At 40.7% G+C, this 21830-nt stretch overlaps 1 protein-coding gene across 3 annotated transcripts in view; it reads left to right on the top strand.

Moving 5' to 3' along the window:
* c1qtnf12 (C1q and TNF related 12) overlaps positions 1–6204 on the top strand; it is an 82189-nt gene extending 75985 nt beyond the window's left edge. For all 3 annotated transcript variants that reach the window (XM_048561870.2, XM_048561869.2, XM_048561868.2), the window contains one exon: positions 2646–6204. In XM_048561870.2, the coding sequence (XP_048417827.1) occupies positions 2646–2744 (99 nt within the window). In that variant the 3' untranslated portion in view covers positions 2745–6204. The remainder of the gene's footprint in view (positions 1–2645) is intronic.
* Positions 6205–21830: the final 15626 nt, after the last annotated feature.

The following is a 21830-nucleotide window of genomic DNA, read 5'->3' as shown; positions in this document are numbered from 1 at the left end:
AAGGGCCTTGCTATGTTTGGGTGCACTATTGATTGTGCCAATTCTCAAGTTTGTACTTAGGGTCTGTAAGTTTTGTTAACCTGTGAGGGTCACCCAACCTTCAGTACCTCTGGTTGGTTTGTCTCGCAAATCTTTCTGAAAAGCTTCTGTGCAAATGGTTGCTGTCACCAACTGAATGATTGTTTGCTGCCCCCATCAGAAAAATCACGTAATGAGCCCTTTTCTCAGTAGCTACACAGTGTAACATTCTTAGACTTACATATACAGTTCAGGTCATATGTTTACTTGGACTATAACTACATTACCTACAGGGTTAACTGGCTAATTAACTGACTGACTGAATGTACAGAAACTAAGATGAAGACCTCTTACACTAGACCATCACACATTGTGGTGTTTTGTAGCTGTCTAAAAAATCTGTGCCTTTCTGATTTCTGTGCAATTACAGCACAGTACACATAATTACCACAAATCTCCTGTATCATTGTGTTTCAGTGTGCAACTTGAGGCACATCTTCCTTCTAGTGTGATAGTATACTGAGATTGTTCCTGTCCTCTGAACAAAATAACCTGGATCATTGCTTATCTGGAGTCTCCTCATCATACCAAACTGTTTCTTCACATTCTATTTTTTATCCAAGCCTGGGGTTTTGTCAGACGGCTTGACATAGCAATAAGTTGGTGCTGATAGGTTGCCCAGGCACACTTGCCTCTGTTCCGAGCCCACTCGCACCCTTGTGGTGATGGGGTCAACTGTGCCAACTGGGCCAGGCCCCCCATTGACACCATGGGCATTCTTCCAATTGCTTCCCTGAAAACTGCACTGGGGGGCAAACTTTGTTAATCTTCCCGCTTTGGGTGCTCCCATCATCCAGTCTCAATTAAATGTTTATAATGTTGAAATCCTTGATTTGACTTGTCCCCATAAATTTCCTCACTGTAGAGTTTGCTGCTGTACATATTTGAGGTTTCAAGACTTCACCTCAGTCACTGGAAAATGGAGAAAAAGACTGAACTCTGAAACTCTGGTGGTGAAGTGGGTGCAGTTCCTGCCTTCGGCTTCATATCCCACCCCAGGACTTGATGACCATGGAAATCAAATTCCCACTGTGGCCATCCAGCTTCAGGATCAACTTGTAAGTTCTTCCAACCTACATCAGTGGCAGTTAGTAAGGATAGGAGGGTATCTGATCAGCCATGATGGAAAGAAATTGGAACCTCTGTCCATAGCTACAAACTACAATATGACTGGAAAAGCATAAGTTGCCCAGCAACACAGACTTGTCTAGGCTTCCAACTGGCTGGACATCTGGTATGGATCAGATTATGCCAACAGCATGGGATTCAATCTCTGTTGTGACTGGGGTGAATTTGGGATGAACCTCGTTGCCCTATCCGGATGAAGATAATGGAATTGCGGATCGGACCTATCTCCTCCGGACTTATCTCCGGGAGGAGAACTGAAGAATACTTGACTATAAACCTGGAAATAAGTGGTGCTGCTGTTAGTGTACATGCTGTGCCCATTTCGGTAAAGATGATCAGGCATTTAGCAAGTCCCAGGCATTTTTACATGGAATGTTCTACCCAACTATAAAATCTGCATCAAGAGGCTGGTCATTGTTAAAGGCTTGAGTCCCATCGGGAGCTTGTTAGCGTGACACCATCGAGTATAATTGCAAATTACTGGAGCATTACTTAAAATCCTAAGGTAAAGTTGTAAGGCCTTGCCAGTGATATGACATGTGGGAGATCAAGGACTCCAGAACGAATTTACTATTGGAGTGCCAGTGGCAGTGCAAGTCACCATGACCCTGTATTTTTTGTGCCTTCAAGTTATTTCTGGCAGGGACTGGAGATGTTTGCAATGTGAGCCAATTTTCCACGCAGGCTGGTGACTGATGTCTTATTCTGTAAAGTGATTTATTTTTCAATGCACCAACTCCCACTAGGAAAATTCTACCGGTTTTACAAGAGCTGAGGAATTCACTCACTGCAGCCAAGCTCCGATGCCCGATGTGAAACATGAAGGGCTTGTGGTACGTTATTGCGGAGTAGCTTAGAGAATATTGATGCACTATTAGAAGATGAATGCCCACTTTCGGGAGCTTGTGTTTTGTTTCCATGATCCAGGGACAGAATTAGCAGCCTTTATGAAGATCTGTGAAGCAGGTTCTCCGACAGCAAGTGTGGGATCAGAATCCCAAATAGCCTTGACGCTCACACATATCATAAAAAGAACAATCTGTGCTAATTTCAAACCATAGCTCATTGTCCCTTTGTGTCAATAACCAGCAAACGTTCAATACAGGTTATGCAACTTGCAAGATCATTAATGAAGATATGGTTGAGGTTCTAATTCATTAATTCAGAACATAGATTGTCTCTGAGGCAGGCATAACATTACGATGTGCTCTAACTGTACTTCCATTAGTGTTTTTGATACCATTCACTTTCAGTTACCTTCATTTTAATTAGAAATGTTACTTAACTGAAGCTTGCATCATTTAACCTGTGGTTAAAATATGAATAGTTAAAGAAAACAGGAAATTTCGTTTTAGTCAGAAAAATTGCTTCCACTTGCAAATGACGGAAGTTGTGCTTTACGCTGGATTATATAATTTTTTTTCTTCTGTGTTTTTCAGGCTGGCCAGTATACCTCCATATTTGTGGACAACAGTGCAGGAGCACCCATTTCTATCCAGAGTGGATCGGATTTTATGGGGATATTCGTTGGTGTATAGCAAGTCATGTTCTCTTTAGAAGAAACTAACTTTAATGCCAACTTTAACATTAGAATTCTGCTCGTCATAAAAAAAAGTCAGAGATGGAATAATTCAAGTAACTGTTGACATGAAGAAAGACTGGTGGGATTTACCTTCAGCAATTGCTACCTTTGTATCCTGGCTCATAATTCTTTCATCAGTCTTTGAGAAATCCATATTTGGTTAGAACTTCCAAAATAGTACGCAGTGCCACTCTCAGTGGCAGATTTTCTTCTGCAACATTGGATTGCAAAATGCTAAAGTGATTGTACCTAAATTTCCTACAGACGCAACCATAGAAGGGCTAAACAGGAGATACACATTCAAGCTGTTATTGTCTTGTTAATGGTATTTAAAAGCTCCTTTTAGCAACAAAATAATATTAATTTTATTGATTAAATATCATTGTAATATTGGAATGTTGGTTCTGCGTTATTGTATGCTCAGTGATAAAGTACTTTGCAGCTTTATTATTAGCTCGTTGCTGCCTAGGAATTTTGAGCTGTTTCAGTGGACACTAGGTCACTGGTATAACCTCTGGATTCACTAGAATGCTTACCAGTTGTGTGGGAACTCTATACTGCACTTGGGAAAGGAAGCAAGGAACCCTGCATTACACACTGCGACTTGAACAAAAACATTGTGGTTTACACTGCGAGTGTCCAGATTAAAGAGGACTTGATTAATGACAAACGTTGGTATTTGAAATGAGCTTTAAGATGGGTAACTGTACAGAGTTGAGAGGCTGTCAGGGGCAAATTTCTAGTTTTCGAAGTGGAGTTCTAAGCAAGTTTTACTCACAACATTTAGACTTGTGACCCTCTGGTGTAATTTCAAGCTTGTTGAAGCAAGATTTTGATATATTACATGTACTTATGCATATATATAAGGTCTTGTGTTATGTGTGTATCCCATTGAAACTTTGCTGTATAAATAATTGCAATGGAACACTTAGCAACCTGGAGCTGTTACCTGTGATGCTATAGGAAGACACAGTACTCAAATAGGAATTCCAGTATTAAAAGACATCTCTCTTGAATGGAAACACAATTAAATGACATATTATCATCGCTGAAAAATCACATTTACTGAAAATTTTTTGTTGAAAACAAATTCCACAGTTTTTTCTTAATAACAGAAATTACTAATGTCCATTCTAAAGGTTACAATCAAATTTTATAAAACATTAAAAATGGCATAAACAGTTCTCCACTGAATGGTCTTTCTAAAACCTTCATTAACTTTTTTTGTAAACTTTTGGATCACGTTACCACCCAGCTGTTTGAGCTGTTATTAGATTTATGTTGCACATTAACACTGATATAGACCAGTTAAATCATTTCTATGCTTTAAATTCAATGCATTTCTGAACATGTAAAACTTGCAGTTTCTTAACATATAATCTTGTACATAAGCAGGAGTTGAAAAAAGAGGTGCAGTCCCCTCACTATTGGAATTTTGGAGAGCGTCCTGGATTTAAAAATACTTGGAAAGCTACAATTGAATTCTCAAAGGTTTTATTTCAGTATTTTTTTAATGTAGATTAGTGATTGATATAAATAGCATTGTTTCAGAAATAACTGCCATTCCTTACTGTGAAATTTCTTTGCCACTTGATGCTCTGCAACTTTTATTTTGCTTTTAAAATGATTGCTAGCTAGCAAGCCAATAAGGAAAGGGTGGTGGGATTACTGCATTGAACCAACCTCATACACAAATTTAATAACTATAAAGTAGTATGTCCTCTGACTCAGTGGGAGAAATCTCATAGGACACTACTAAATAATGAGTGTCGGGCACAAAATATTGTCACACTTACTAAGCCCCAGTCTTGCCATTCTTCTGCTTCCAAACAGAGTTCAGTGTGAATGCCAACTAGAGTGTAAAATCAGGCAGGTGTAACTGGTGCATTGTTACAGGGGTCAGTCCTGGGGCCGCGACTTGTTGAGGAAAGTAAATGTACTTTAGCAAGGTCTGTGACTGAAGTACAAATAGATGGAAGGCATGTATTGAGGATGACACAGACAGTCTGAAGAGAGATATAGACAGATTAAGTATGTAAGCACAAACTTGGCAGATAGAAAAAAAATGGGAAAATGTGAGGCTATGCACTTTGTCAGGAAAAATATATGTGCTGGATATTACTTAAATGGAGAAAGCGATAGCATGGCAAGATTTGGGAATCCTCATGCAAACGTCTCAAAAAGCTAGGGTCCAAGTTCAGCAGGTAATAGGAAAGGCAAATGAAATGTTGGCCTTTATTTCAAAACAAATGAAGTATAAATGTAGGGAAGGCTTGCTAAAACTATCCAAGGCACAAGTCAGGCCACAGCTCAAATACCATGAACAGCTTTGGGCTTCTTGTCTAAGAAAGATAAACTGGTGTTGGAGGCAGTCCAGAGAATGTTCACTGGGCTGATCCTGGGAATGGAGGGACTGTCTTAATAAGAGAGTTTGAGCACGTTGGGTCCACACTCATTGGACTTTAGAAGAATTAGGGATGGCCTTGTTGAGATATACATAGGGCTCTTGAAAGGCCAGATGCAAAAAGGTTGTTTCCCCTTGAAGGAGAGTCAAAGACCAGGGTCGTAATCTCACAATAAAGGGTTGCTCTTTCAAAACAGACATGAGGAGCAACTTCTTTCCTCAGAGAGGAGTGAACTGGTGAAATTCTTTACCACAGAGGGCTGTTGAGGCTGCGTCATTAAGTATATTCAAGGTCATGATAGATTTTCAATCAGTAAGAGAATCAAGGTTTTTGAGGGAAAGGCATGAGAGTGGTGTTGAAAATTGTCAGATCAGCTGTTCCCTAATTGAGTGGCAGAGCAGACTTGATGGGCTGAATGGCCTACTTCTGATCCTTTGTCTGATGGTCTTGTGGGATGTACAGTAGACATATGATCTAAAGCAGTTCTGTTCATTGTTTATTTAAAATCAGGACTTTAATTTTGATTGGCCGCTCCTCGCAGCTCACTCTTGATTGTAATGTAAAGTCCATTTTTCAATTCTTCCTTGAGCCATGCGAAAGCCTGTTTGCAGGATATGGTTCTGACGCAATATTTGAAACATCTTGTGCCAAAAAGGATTCCTAGTGACCTGCTAGGAGAAAAATGATTTACTTATTTCTTGTAAGCAAATTGGTGTTGCCGCTCCAGCAAAAATCCTTTTGCTTTGAGATAATCTGCAATGAGCCACGTAGCCCAATAACATGAACAGGTTTAGTGTTGGCCCTGTAATGGGAGCTTACAGAGTATACGTCAGGTGTGACATGACTTAAAAGTGAGGTATATTGATACTCACTCTGTCATGCTCAATGTTAAACTCTGATGCCAGTTTCAAGTAGTATTGAGATGGTAGCTCCAATATCAATGTGAAATGAGATAGTGGGAACTGCAGATGCTGGAGAATCTGAAATAGCAAGGTGTAGAGCTGGATGAACGCAGCAGGCCAAGCATCATCAGAGGAGCAGGAAAGCTGACGTTCTCGGCCTAGACCCTTCTTCAGAAGTGAGGGAGGGGAAGGGGGTTCTGAAAGGCTCATTTCTGAACAAGGATCCATGCCTGAAACATCAACCTTCCTGTTCCTCTGATGCTGCTTGGCCTGCTGTGTTCATCCAGCTCGACACCTTGCTATCTCAATGTGAAAGGAGACAGCTTTGCCTGAACACTGCAATGACATTGTCAGTAGAACAACTTTGAGCTGACACTGCAGTTTATAAATGCACCTCAAATTTCATTGTCAGCTTTGCACTGGCCTCATCCCGAAGCACAGTGGCTTCAGTCTTATCTTCAGTCATCAAATAGTATGCCTGCAAATTCCCAGTTAGAAAAACAGGTACCATTTTGGTTCTTTATTTTCCCCTCTGGACATGAGCTGGCTTTGGGCCCAGGGTCCCAGTTCCGAATGGGCCAAACTGGGAACAGCATTTAGCATTTGTTCTTCCAACTATGAGCTAACCTTGCCCCAAGTTTCCATTTGTACAGAGTGTGGAGGTCATTGAACAATTTTTCTTTCTTGTTTTTCTGGATTGGTAACTGGTAATTACAAGCAATTATTATCTGATGTGTTTTTGAGACAAGGAGTGGAAAGAGAAACCTTGCTATCCTGGCTGTTCTCCTCAGTTCAGAGGCCCTGTCTGTAATTTGCATTAATAGGTCCAGTTCTGAGTTTTTCTTTTCTCTGTTTGTTCCCAAAATCTCCATTTGCTTCTAAGTTCCCTTCACTGTCTGTTTCTAAGTCTCTGCTGCTTTGTGTTTAAGTCAACTCTGTCGTTTGTGTTCTGTCCTGGTGCTTGATAAATCATCTCATCTTTCAAATTCCACTCCTGTCTGCTAATGCCCTCATTTCATATAGACCCCAGCTCCTGGTCTTCTTGCACCATCTCCCAAAACTCAACTCATTCAAAAACGGCATCCAATGCTCGAAGATTCCGTAGCCATGCTCCACATCTTCCAAATCCAGCATCAGCCTCCCACAACCACCACACAATCTCACAATGCCCCCACATCCTGTTTCTTTCAAAGTGTTTTTGGAAAAAAAGGCACAGTCAAGATTCTTACAGGATGAGGCCACAGTGTCTGTTGATCCACTAATTGCACACTGTGAAATTCTGCAACCAACCCAGAAAGCTCTTAAATTTCTGGAGATAAAAATAGATTGTTGTAGCGCAGGCTTTTGAAACAGTCTGAGACCTCAAAACTTTAATTAAAGAGATCGTGGGGAACAAAATGCAATGTCAGGGCTAATTTTAATCAGAAAGCTCAAGCTTTTAAAACTTGCTTTAAATCTTTTAATTTGGACAATATAAATCTCAGCTACTGTTTAATGGTGAAAAAGCCTTTTGGGTGACTCAATTAGTTCACTAAGAAAGCTGCAGGTAGCTATTTGCACAGTAGAATTCAATTATCCATGTTTACGTATTGAATAGAAAGTGGATATCTTGTCTATGTGCTGAAAGTGGAATACAGGATGTGCAAATATAACTCAGGCCCTTTTCTAAAGATATGCATCCCATCCTTTTACCTAATATTGCGATGTTATATCATTGGCCCGATCAGTTCAGTTCCTAGTGTTTGGGGAGGCATCTACCACTGGCCAAGTTGGATTTGTGCAGCAACAGTGGGACTTTTTTTAATGCATGCAACAAGCAGCCCAGGTTTTGTTAAAGACGGACCTGTGGCCACTGCTTGGTGCTGCTGGAATTACCACCCTTAACCCCTGAGGGACAAACATCATGCCAGCTTCCTCCCCGCTACTAGTGCCACTAGCCCATGCCATTCCCCTTCACCCCCTGTGTTAGGGACTTATAAAAGTGTACCTATCTTTGACAGTTCTGAACGTTTTCCCCAAGATATTAAGCCAAGTTCCCAGGCTGTAAAGGGCCCCATGACACCTCCTGATGAGGACAATGTTGATTTTTCAACCTGCATAATTCAAACAGATTATTTTGTTCCTATCAAGTTGCTATTTGTGGGAGCTTGCTGTGTAAACTGGGTGCTTGGTTTCCTACATTACAACCGTGACTCCATTTTAAAAGTACTTAACTAACCGTAAAGTTCTTTGGAACTTTCTAAGGTCATAAAAGGTTCTGTGAATGCACGTTTTAATACAAATGCAAGTTATTGATTTTTATTCACCTAGACTTCAGAGCTGGTGAGCCTTATCCAGGCTGTTCTGATGGCCAGTATAGCTCACGTCTTTGAGGTGTCCAATATTAAGTCAGATCTATTCTGTGTCACTGAATTAGGAACTCCTGGCAACAAAAGACCCTGATACCCAATTCTGCAATACTCAGGGAGCCTGGTTTGCCGAAAGGTCCCTATCAGATTTGCAGTGGAAGTCTGACCAAGCCTAGTAGGGGAAATTTAAAGTAATTGTGTGTAGTTAATTTACAAATCTAAGGCAATTTAGGATGGAGAGGAATCAAATTGATTTGAGAGCAGGGAGCAAGGATTTCTCTATGTTACACACTAATGAGCTGTTCTAAGCAAAATTGAAACCCATTGCAGTAAACATGTATAATAACTGCATGATAATTTACATGAGCATTTTCCATTATAATTGTTGACATAAAAGTTTATAATGGATGTGCATGCAGGTACAATATTATTAATGTATTATAGATAGATATATTTATTCTGCATACATATATATGCACTATACCAACATATATAAAGTTGTTTAAATATGCTGTTATATATTTTAAAGTTGCTTTATTCCCGAACTTCTATAATTGTACAAAATGTTTTAATTATACAGTTTTGTCCTTTTTTATTGACATACTTCTGACTCTATATAACTTTTCATTACAGTTTTTAACTTTTTCAATTATCCCCAACAGCCTAAATCCACCACCATAATAAAGTATTTGCCATTACAGCATTAAAATTGTCACGTGTTGCAATGAAAAATCCTATGTAAACATTGCCACACAAATGTCATGATAAAATGACCTGGTACCCCCTACCTTTCGATTCCAGTAGATGGCACTATAGCTGGAATTGCAATGATCACTGGTAGGCTGTGGATGTGGGAAGGGGGTTGAAATTTGTCCATTTATACAAAACAGGCTCGATTCCAGTAGAATAGAAAACTAAGGGTCATGTAAAATGGGGGTTGATTCACATTGAACCCATTTAGCTTCACTGGTATGCATTAATTTCAATCCTTTTGCTCCATCTTAATCAATCAGACTTTTTTAGTACATCATTGCAAGTTCGAGACAAAATGTGGCAGCTTCTTAAAATCTTTTTCTTTCAACAAATCCATCAAATTTGTTCTGAAATTATTGTCAACTGCAAAATCCCTTTCTGTAAATGAAATTTCCAATGTCCAAAATAAAGCTACAAATAATAAAAGGGTTTGATTATACAAAATATCTATTTCTCAATAATGTGATCAAGCATACAAATTGAACTCTGTTAGATGGTTCCCCCCCACCCACTGCATCCCAAAACCAGTCCAACCTGTCTCTGCCTCCCTAACCTGTTCTTCCTCTCACCCATCCCTTCCTCCCACCCCAAGCCGCACCCCCATCCACCTACTAACCTCATCCCACCTCCTTGACCTGTCCGTCTTCCCTGGACTGACCTATCCCCTCCCTACCTCCCCACCTATACTCTCTCCACCTATCTTCTTTACTCTCCATCTTCGGTCCGCCTCCCCCTCTCTCCCTATTTATTCCAGTTCCCTCTCCCCATCCCCCTCTCTGATGAAGGGTCTAGGCCCGAAACGTCAGCTTTTGTGCTCCTGAGATGCTGCTTGGCCTGCTGTGTTCATCCAGCCTCACATTTTATTAAATTGAACTCTGTGTTGTTTTATGTCTCATTAAAGCAGAGCCCTTAATTTCTATCTAAAGCCTGGCTCAGAGCTTGTTAGCTGATTTTTAAATGGAGTAATTTGAAGTTACAAATTTTCCATGAGCTATCATTACCATTCAGTAGTGAATTGGCTTCTTTGGCTTCTCGCAGTTGTTACTTGGGATGCCTCCAAATTGAAGGAAAGGTATCATTTATGTTGAGAGGGAGCAGAGTGCTGAATTAAATTGAAAGAAGAAAAATTATAGGTATTGAAGGGTCAAAGAGTACCTGACAACTGGGTCCAGGGTGAGGCAGATCACTATTTCCATCTGTAATCTTGTATCACCAGGATTCTGTAGACAAACTCTTCTTGGTACGCACAGCATTCCTAGGAACCCAGGTTAAGCCAAGGGTATAAATTGATTTGAAAGCCAAATTCCAGGCATAATGATAGAATGGGCTCCATCAAAACACCACTGCTGCACACACTGTCAGTGTTTTGGGCAGCATACTGTAAAGTTCAAATGAAGTGGGTGATTGAAGGAGTTGGACGGAGAACTTGTGACTTTCGGGTACAAGTCTTCTTTAGTTTTGTTTTCTACTAACTTACCCTTCTGGAAAGAGGCAACAGCAGTGGTGCTCTCAGGCTTGTTGAATTTGGCAGTCGGCCAGGTGCCCAGTGCGAGGTAGCGGCTGGGGGCTTGACCCAGCACACGGACCAAAGGCAAGGCCCAAGCCCAGCACAGACCAATGCCTGGATCGGTGCTTTGGTGGTCTGACGGCACATGAGCCAGCCCAACACAGTGCTGGAGGCTCCCCTAATATCTGCAGTGAAGATGAGAGCAGGGGAGATAATGCAAGGAAAGCATGCCAAAGCAGAAGAGATCGAGCCCTTGTAGGCAGTGTGGTCCCAGCACGACTGCGCACTTAAGAAAGGCTGCAATGTTTGAACTTGTGGCTTTATTTTTTATTTTTCAACTTAATACTGTAACGTTTAACTTTTAACTTTGATCCTTATTTCTTTCTACATTGTTCTTAAGTTTTTGTACCTAAGTACTTGTTTCTAAGATGGCACCATGTGTAGCAACATTGAGAACTTTTCACTCAACTCCTGTAGTTTTATACTTGAGTGCATTTGACAATAAAGTCTAAATCTAAGGATGGTTGGCCTGTTGAAAAATTAAATGTCAGTGATTTCACTTATCGTTTTACTAAAAAGAAGACAACAGAAAAGCATAAAGTATTTTAAATGGAACAGAATGGATTATTTTGAATATCAGATTCCTAGGGAACTTGTTTGCAGGATCATAACATTTGTCAGAGCATTCAAAGCTAGAGCCTAGTGCTGGAAATTGGGACCTGTGTGCATAGTCGTATATTTTTGGCTTGATGGACCGAAGGGACTCCTCTGCACTGTATGATTGTATGATCACATCTACCACCACATGAGGAAGGATGGGGAGATGATAACATTTGTACGGAATGTGAGCAATTCAAAATTGGCTTTCCAATTCCCTGACTGGAATGGTCTCCGATTTTAGAATTAAATCCTTGATTCGTTATTCAGCAATTTTAAAACCAATCCATCTCCTGAAACTCCAGCAGTAATTGATTATCTGCTGTAATCAAGACAAAGCATATTTAAAATATAAAGAAAATGATGAATTTAATGATAAATTGAAATGAGCAACTGAATATTTCTTCCAATTTAATTGAAAGCAATGAAATATCTCTGCAAATTGTAAGTTTCAAACTAACAAAAAATGTACTAAGGGTCAAAAAATTATTTACTGAAGTACCAAACCCTACAACAAATCATTTGTCTGAAATGGTTATATTTCAAACAGATTTTCACCTCCTTAAGCAGGTAATCTTTTTTGAAAAATTAAGATCGCCAGGAAATATTTTGAATCAGCAAATGTTTACCATGAATTTTTGTTTAATTTATTCATTCATAGGATTTAGTCATCGCTGGCTAGGCTAGCATTTATTGCCCATCCCTAGGTGCCCAGAGGGCAGTTAATTGTCAACCACATTACTGTGTGTCTGGAGTCATATGTAAGCCAGACCAGGTAAGGATGGCAGCTTCTTCTCTTTTTAACATTCAGCAATGGTTTTGTGGTCATCGTTAGACTATTAATTTCAGATTTGTATTGAATTCAAATTCCACTATCTGCTGTGGGAGGATTCAAACCTTGGTCCCCAGAACATTCCCTGGGTCTCTGGATTAAGAGCCTAGCAATAATACCAATAGGCTATCACCTCTCCAGATAGTCAGGAGCAGAGATCAAGGTGTTAGACAAGACATTTCCCATTCCCCTGCTAAATATTGGCACTGTGTATGGTTTGGAGATGTCTGTTTCTCTCAGATTAAATGCTATCCACTTTAAAAACAAAAACTTCAAGAACAAGTAAAGTTGGAGCTGGAATTGGAGGGTGAACCATATTTAATCATGATGTTCCAACTACCATCATGAATTGAGAGGCAGCTTTGATGGACCACTGTCTTCCTTGCTGTCCATATTGTATACTTATTTGCCACCCATTGTCCATACTCTATCTGGTTCAAGTCTCCAACCAGAATAGTTGACCCTCCGTTGCCTTCTGAAGTGGCCAAGCAAGCTGTTTAGTTGTATCAGACCACTAGGGATTTGGAACGTTAGCTTACCAATTCAGCAATAATCTGCTCACTGGTGCTCAGACTGAGTTCTGGCAGGCCCAGTGCTGATGCTGAGCTCATTACAGTCTCAGATTAAACGTGGACAGAACAGCTCAACTGAAGAAGTGAGGAGATGGCACATGACATCAAGGGCAGCACTTGACTGACTGAGGCTTCAAGGAACTTTTGCAAACCTGGCGTTAATGGGAATCAACACCGCAGTGGTTCAAAAAGGCAACTCACCACCACCTTCTCCGGGGCAATTAGGATTGGGCAAGGAATGCTGCCTCAGACAGCGACACCTCCATCCCAGGAAAGAGTAAATGGGAAAGAAAAGTAATTTCTCAGAGCAAAGTGTGAAGCTGGATGAACACAGCAGGCCAAGCAGCATCTCAGGAGCACAAAAGCTGATGTTTTGGGCCTAGACCCTTCATCAGAGAGCTCTCTGATGAAGGGTCTAGGCCCGAAACGTCAGCTTTTGTGCTCCTGAGATGCTGCTTGGCCTGCTGTGTTTATCCAGCCTCACATTTTATTATCTTGGATTCTCCAGCATCTGCAGTTCCCATTATCTCTAATTTCTCAGAGCAGTCAGCAATGGGCAACAATAGGACTTATTCATTTTTAGCATTTAAAATTGAATCCCAAAGTCTAAATTTTTTTGTCAGGGAATGATCATATTTGTAAAGAGAGCAGGTAACAAATTAACAAATTTTATTGGACAACAAAAAAGTAGTTAACATTTAAACAATTGAGGTGTTTAATACAGGTCAAATTATCTTGTACTGTCAGTATCTTCTCATATCTTGCTATATATAACATGTACTTAAAAGCTAAGAAAAAAACAACTTTTATACAGACATATTTTGTATAAACTCCTCAATAGTTTTAATATTTCACCTTTCACCTTTGTAGAATATCTTAATTGCTAGAAACGCCAGCCTGAGCACCACATTCTCAAGGGGAATTAATCAGCGGTAATAATTGCTGGCATGGCACCAGCCAATGAATGGAAATGTTCTGGCTGAAGTTTGGTTGCAGTGAGGCGCAAACAGCATGTGATGTAATTCAAGATCTCCTCCATATTTAAATGCCTTCATGACCTCCCTCCCTATCTATGTTCCATGCTGCAACCTTATCCTTTAACTCTGGTCTATTTGCATATCTATGTCTTATCGAAACATTTGTAGCCATGCCTCCAACTATCTATTCCCTTCCCTCACCCCTGTGACTCTCTGTTCCATTCTTAGTCTTCGCAACCCTCTTTCAATGCCCACACATTGGGCTTCCCCATCCCCTTCTTTGACTTGGCATCTCTTTTCTTTTCTTACACTTCTGTGAAGTACAGTGCAAACATTTTTCTTTGTTTACAGGTTTCCAGATAAATGCACATCGGTGTTTTTGTTGTAGTGGTTTAGAGTGGGGTCCCCTAACTATTACTGAATCATGTGGGATGCTTTCTCTGCCCCAGTGAGTGGACAGATCCTGTTAAAACACGAGGGAGTTACCTTGTTTTTGATCAGATGCAATAAGAAGCTGAGCGCGTGCAAATGGATCTTTGAGGAGAAGAAGGGTTTAGAATCTCTATTTCCACACTTGGTTCAGCTCCTGAAGCTTTAAATACTTTAGCTTTCGCCTTGTCTATGGTCTTGAGGGGAAGGTAGCTTCTAATATCTGAGATTTGATCAGAAAGCATCAGATGGCACTTGCTTTCAACTGACCTGGGCACTTAGAGGGCCACAACAGACTGTTAGCAACTTATTACAGTGACACCAACAGCATTTACTGCACCTAGCACTCCTGTAGAAGCAAGGCAGCTTTTCCACAGATTAGTACTGTTTTCAAATTAGTGGAAGGATTTTAGCCTTCTGACTGGAAACCTGATGTAAGGCAGTTAAACTAACCTGGGATCTCTCTCATCAATTCCCAATTTCTATTGGTATTTATTTTGATCTGTTCTTCAGAGGAGCTGACATGGGCACCCACCAGAAGCCAATGAGATTCCTTTAAATATGGGCATCCATGGCACAGTTGTCATTTAAACCCAAGTGCCTGCCTGAGCAGGGTCGAACAATTGGAGCCCAGTCTGGTGAGTATTTCCACATTCTGTGTTTTCACACAGTCAGTCTCCTACTATGAGCACAACATCTGTAATAGAGCACAATCCTACATCACCTAGAGCTAACAGATCTACAGGGGTCCTGGGATGGACTAAAATGGCAGTCTTGGCAAAGAGGTCCCGAGAACAAAAGATTGCTGTCAGAATTTCGCTGTGGGATGGGCTGGAGGTTTCTGACGTTCTGCCAACATTCCAGCAGATCATTAGTGGAACCCCCTACAGAACTGGCAGGAATAGCTAAAACCAACAATTGGAATCGTAAAATTATTCATAGAAAGAGGCCATTCAGCCCAAGAAGCCTGTATCAGTTTCCCAGAGGTTTCTTCAGGCCAGTTTGTATTTGCAGTTATAATGGGTGAATGGAGAGTATCCACATGGAAATTCTTCACCATTGGCTCTTTACAGCTTGTAAGTTGAGGGATCAGAGAGTTTTGCATCCCTAGTGCTGCTGCCGTTGTTTCTCTGGCTCCAATCTGCAGGTTAGATCAAGACCTCATTGTGATTGTCTGGCCCATTCTGTTGAGAAACTCTGCAGCGGTTCGAACTGCAGAACTAAAGCAGCAATATATTGGCAGAACCAGAAGGAATAAAATAAATACTAAACATAAAGAAATAAGCATCTATGAAGGCAGGTGAAATACTGGAAGACTGGACGGTGGCTAATGTTGTGCTATTGTTTAAGAAAGGCTATACGGGGAAGCCTGGGAACAATAGAACTGCGAGTCTGATATTGGAGGTGGGTAAGTTGTTGGAAGTGATTCTGAAAGATAGGATTTATATGCATTTAGAGAGGCAAAGATTGATTAGGAATAGTCAGCATGGCTTTGAGCCTCACAACATTGTGTGAGTTTATTTTAGTGAAGTAAGAAAAAACGATTGATGAGGACAGAGCAGTAGATGTTGTTTACTTGAACTTTCGTAAAGCCTTTGGTAAGATTCTGCATAGTAGACTAGTAAAGTTAGATCTCATGGGATTCAGGGTGAGTTTTCCAAATGGATACAAAATTGGTTTTAAGGGAGGAGACAGAGGGTGATGGCGAAGGGTTGTTTTTTTGGAATGGACGCCTGCGGCTACGGGGTTCCACAGGGATCGGTGCTGGGTCCACCTTTGTTTATCATTTACACAAATGATTTGGATTAGAGTGCAGAAAGTATGATAAGTAATTTTGCAAATAACACCAAAAGTGGTAATGTATTGAAGAAGATTGTCTAAGATTACAAAGAGAATACAAAAAGGCTAATGAGTTGAGGACTGGCGGATGGAGTTTAATTTGGATAAATGTGAGGAATTGCACTTTGGTAATACAAACAAGGACAGGATTTGTACAATTAATAGAACATAGAACATAGAACATAGAACAGTACAGCACAGAACAGGCCCTTCAGCCCACAATGTTGTGCCGACCATTGATCCTCATGTATGCACCCTCAAATTTCTGTGACCATATACATGTCCAGCAGTCTCTTAAATGACCCCAATGACCTTGCTTCCACAACTGCTGCTGGCAACGCATTCCATGCTCTCACAACTCTCTGCGTAAAGAACCTGCCTCTGACATCCCCTCTATACTTTCCACCAACCAGCTTAAAACTATGACCCCTCGTGCTAGCCATTTCTGCCCTGGGAAATAGTCTCTGGCTATCAACTCTATCTATGCCTCTCATTATCTTGTATACCTCAATTAGGTCCCCTCTCCTCCTCCTTTTCTCCAATGAAAAGAGACCGAGCTCAGTCAACCTCTCTTCGTAAGATAAGCCCTCCAGTGCAGGCAGCATCCTGGTAAACCTCCTCTGAACCCTGTCCAAAGCATCCACATCTTTCCTATAATAGGGCGCCCAGAACTGGTCGCAGTATTCCAAGTGCGGTCTAACCAAAGTTTTATAGAGCTGCAACAAGATCTCACGACTCTTAAACTCAATCCCCCTGTTAATGAAAGCCAAAACACCATATGCTTTCTTAACAACCCTGTCCACTTGGGTGGCCATTTTAAGGGATCTGTGTATGTGCACACCAAGATCCCTCTGTTCCTCCACGCTGCCAAGAATCCTATCCTTAATCCTGTACTCAGCTTTCAAATTCGACCTTCCAAAATGCATCACCTCGCATTTATCCAGGTTGAACTCCATCTGCCACCTCTCAGCCCATCTCTGCATCCTGTCAATGTCCCGCTGCAGCCTACAACAGCCCTCTACACTGTCAACGACACCTCCGACCTTTGTGTCGTCTGCAAACTTGCTGACCCATCCTTCAATTCCCTCGTCCAAGTCATTAATAAAAATTACAAACAGTAGAGGCCCAAGGACGGAGCCCTAATGGTCAGGGCCTGGGTAGTGTTGTCAAACAGAGAGACCTAGAGGTTCAGATACAGTATGCTTTGAAATTTGTGTCACAGGTAGACAGAGTGGTTAAGAAGACATTTAACATGCTTTTCTTCATTGCTTAGACCTTTGGGTATAGGAGTTGGGACGTCATGTTGAGGTTGTCCAGGAGATTGGTGATGCCTTTTCTAGAATACTGTGTGCAGTTCTTGTCACCCTGTTATAAGGAGGATATTATTCAACTAGACAGAGTTCAGAAAAGATTTACCAGGGTGTTGCCAGGAATGGAAATTTGAGATATAAAAATAGACTGGAAAGGCTGGGAGCTTTTCTCACTGCAGCATGGGATGTTGAGGGGTTACCTTACTGAGGTTTATAAAATTTAGAGGGGCACAGATAGGATGAATGACAAAGGTCTTCTCCCTGGGTGGGAGAGTTCAAAACTAAATGGTACATTTTTAAGAGAAGAGGAGAAAGATTTAAAAAGGATAATGAGGGGCAACATTTTTACCCAGAGAGTGGTTAGTCTGTGGGATGAACTTCCAGAAGAAGTGATGGATGTGGGGACAGTTACAACATTTAAAAGATATTTGAATAAGTTCATGAATAGGAAAGGTTTGGAGGGACATGGGCCAAGTGCAGGCAGGTGGGACTAGTTTGGTTTGGAAATATGGTCTGCATGGACTGGTTGGACTGAAGGTCTTGTTTCCATGTTGTATAAATCTATGACTCTATGAATAACAGTCCTCCAAATCATCTGAATAACCCATTGTGAACCCATAAACATCAATTTCTAGACTCTAAATAATATTTTTATAATAAGCAGATATGAGACAGAATGGAACTCACACTGTCACATAAAAACATTTTGTAATATGATACAGTCAAGGTTTTCTACACTCAGTTGATACTAGACAGGACTAAGCCTGTTTTAGGAGGTGTAAAGCTATGCAAAGACATCAACCTTTTATTGCTGGCTGAATGTTAATGAAGCATAAGAGGCTCAATTTCCCAGAATCAAGTTAAAACATGAAATTAAATCCAAACGTTGGATTTGTCATGGCATTGTTACTTAATTTGAAGCATTGCATTATGTATTCAACTGAGGCAAAGGATTTTTTTTATACTAATGGGTTAAACAGTACCACAGCTGAGTATGTAATACCCAGCCTCACTGGATGCCACTAGACCTGGTTGGGTAGCACTGAAATGCCTTGTTAGATAATTTGTGATCAGGTTGGAAATATCAGAGCTCCGTAGGCAGGACTGGACCCTGTTGAGTAGCACCAGATCTGGTCAGATAGGAACAGAACATAATACTAGATCTCATCAGAATAGTGTCCATGCAGATTAGGCCAGGCCAAGCATGCCATTGATAGGTTGAATGTCACTGACTGGAGCACTTACTTTAATTTGCCCTTTTTGGGAGGTTTTTGTGATTATCATTTTGGTATTAACTTTCCAATTTCCAGGTGCAAAACAAATTAATGCCATCTTTCCCAATCAGAGATAATGAATTGGATCAGTTTGTCTCATTCACCAGTTAATTGCTTTCTCTTCTGACTGGCGAGGGGTTTGCTGTTGTCTTCAGTCTTAGCATGTTTGGGGCACTCTTGAGCCTTGAGAACAGATTGTGGTTAAATGCAGTATTAAAATCAGTCTTTAATCATTCATAACTGCATTATTCTAGGCTGTCTAGGCTTATGGCTGTCTACATTCATGAAAGCTCACTCATTTCTCATGTCTTTTAAACATTGTAATTGTGCCCACGCCTACCATGTCCTCAGGAACTTCATTCCACATGTGAACCACCTTCTGTAAAGCTGTGGGATATGTCCCTACCTCTGGACCAGAAGTTTGAGTTGAAGTCCTACCTCAGACCTTTGATGGTACCTCATAATGTGGCCAAACAGTTGGTACTCAATCTGAATCCCCCTTCAGATTCACCAAAGGCAGGCAGCAAGAGCAGAGAAGTCGCCTAATTAGCCAGAACCTTGTGGTGGATACAAAGTGACAGCTTTAGAGGGGGGTCCAGAGGAAGTTTACAAGAAATATTCTGGCAGTGAAGGGCTTGTCATATGGGGACGGGTTGAGGACTCTGGGTCTGAACTGCAATGGAGTTTAGAAGGATAAGGAGGTATCTGATTGAAACTTTGTTTCGTCATTAATATAAATTATTTGGATGTGAATGTAGTAAGTTTGCAGATGACACCAAAATTGGAAGTGTAGTGGACAATGAAGAAGGTTACCTCACAGTACAGGATCTTGATCAGATGGGCCAATGGGCCAAGGCAGTGAAATTTAATTTGGATAAATGAGAGGTGCTGTATTTTGGAAAGTCAAATCAGGGCAGGACTAATACACTTAATGGTAAGTCCTGGGGAGTGTTGCTGAACAAAGAAATCTCGGAATACAAGTTCATATTTCCTTGATAGTGGAGTTGTAGGTAGATAGGATAGTGAAGAAGGTGTTTGGTATGCTTACCTTATTGGTCAGTGCATTGAGTATAGGAATTGGGAGGTCATATTACGGCTATACAGAACATTGGTTAGGCCACTTTTGGAATACTGCATGCAATTCTGGTCTCCCTGCTATAGGAAGGATGTTGTGAAACTTGAAAGGGCTCAGCAAAGATTTAGAAGAACGTTACCAGGGTTGAAGGGTTTGAGGTTATAAGGAGAGGCTGAATAGACTGGAGACATTTTCCCTGGAACGTTGAAGGCTGAGGGATGTCCTTATGGACGTTTATAAAATCATAAGGGGCATGGATGGGGGTGAATAGCCAAGGTCTTTTCCTTGGGTGGGTGAGTCCAAAACAAGACGGCATACGTAGGTTATGCAGGATTGTTTGATCTAAAGGTAGGATAATAGGTTGGCACAACGTCGTGGGCTGAAGGGCCTGTACTATGTTCTATAGTTTTAAGGTGAGAGGAGAAAGATTTAAAAGGGACATAAGGGGCAAAGTTTTCACTTAGAGACTGGTGCATGTATGGAATGAGCTGCCAGAGGAAGTGGTGAAGACTGGTACAATAAGAACATTTAAAATGCATCTGGATGGGTACATGAATAGGAAGAGTTTAGAGGGATATGGGCCAAATGCTGGCAAACGGGACTAGATTAATTTAGAATAGCTGGTCGGCATGGACAAGTTGGACTGATGCATCTGTTTCCATGCTATATAGCTCTATGACTGTATAACTGAGGCGCCTGGATACAGTAGATATGAAGAAGACGTTTCCACTGGTAGAAGAGACTAGGACTTGAGGGCACAGCCTCAGAGTGAGGGGATGACCATTTAGAATGGAGTTGAAGAATTTCTTCAACCAGAGGGTCGTTGATTTGAGAAACTCATTGCTGCAAAAGGCTACGGAGGCCAAGTAATTGAATGTATTTAAGACAAACATAGACAGGTTCTTCATTGGTAGGGTAATCAAGGGTTATAGGGTAAAGGCAGAAGAATGGAGCTGAGACACATATCAGCCACAAATGAACAGAAAATGACTTGATTCTGTTTTTATATCTTGTGGTCTAATGGCTTTCTGAGAGAAGAAGATTCTAGTCACTGGATCTTCTCATGAGTGAGCGTCCCCTTCATTGTGAAAAGTGATTATCCATACAATGACACACACTGCTCTTTTTCTGAGCTTCATCAATCATGTAACATTAGCTGTTACTTATTAGTCAATCACATTGTTATAGATAGCTTGGTGTGTTTGTAACAATTTAATTGCATTGCAGAAGAGGTTTGAATAGTGGTCAGTTACCTTTCTCACTAAGATTTCCTATCCTACGAAGAAACTAAAGAAAACTTCACGTTTGCAGGTTGGTAAGTACCAGACATAGAAAAAAAAGTCTCACAGTTCAGTCTTGCCTGAGATTTCCATTTATAACTGTTACCAGCTTGAATGAGATTTGCCCCATACTTTTTTAGTATTAGATTGATTAATGCAGCACAGTCCTTGGGTAGATAAGCTTAATAACATAAGGCCAACCCAGCACATGCATTGAGCTTAGAGATCTGTCTTTCTTATTATGATTTAGACATTAACAAAGTGAAAAAAAAAGGAGCGCAGAATGGATTTGGAGATCTGTATCTTGTCAAATTGATTGCAATCTGGCAAATCCAAATGCTGACCTCTGGAAGTTCAGTTGAATGACACCTTGGAAAAGGGAACTTGTGATTAAAAATTTCATTGTATTTTGCCAGTAACAGTCATGTCCCATTCAGTGAGATTTGCTGCATAAGATGGAACGTATTTAAGGACCAGTGTCAACAACCCGAAAGGGTCATGGAAGGGTCAGAAGGTTTAAAAAAATTATAGAAAGCCTTTGACTCACATCTTTAGAAACAAAGAAAATATTGATTGAAAGAAGGAAAGTTAGGAAAAGTTGTGTGGAACTACAAATTGTATTGTAATTGTTGGTTTTTAGCTCAAATCTTGATATACAGAAAGAAATGGCTGCATCTGGTTAAGGAAGGGTTTAAAGGAAATACTAAAGAATTTAATTCAGAGGTGAGGCTTCAGTATCCCAGCACCTGGATCTCACTGGTCTTTCCAACTGGCCTTTCAGGGAGGGAAATCTCTCAGGGAGATTGAGAGAAGGTGAGCTAAATTTGAAAGTTTTTTATTAACCCCTTGTAAGCAGCACCCAGCACATGGATCCATTGCAGT

This window comes from Stegostoma tigrinum, chromosome 28 (genome assembly GCF_030684315.1).
Source record: "Stegostoma tigrinum isolate sSteTig4 chromosome 28, sSteTig4.hap1, whole genome shotgun sequence".
In the NCBI taxonomy this organism is placed as follows: Eukaryota; Metazoa; Chordata; class Chondrichthyes; order Orectolobiformes; family Stegostomatidae; genus Stegostoma; species Stegostoma tigrinum.
Note: the sequence above shows the minus strand (reverse complement) of the source record. Positions and strands in the feature narration are given on the sequence as shown.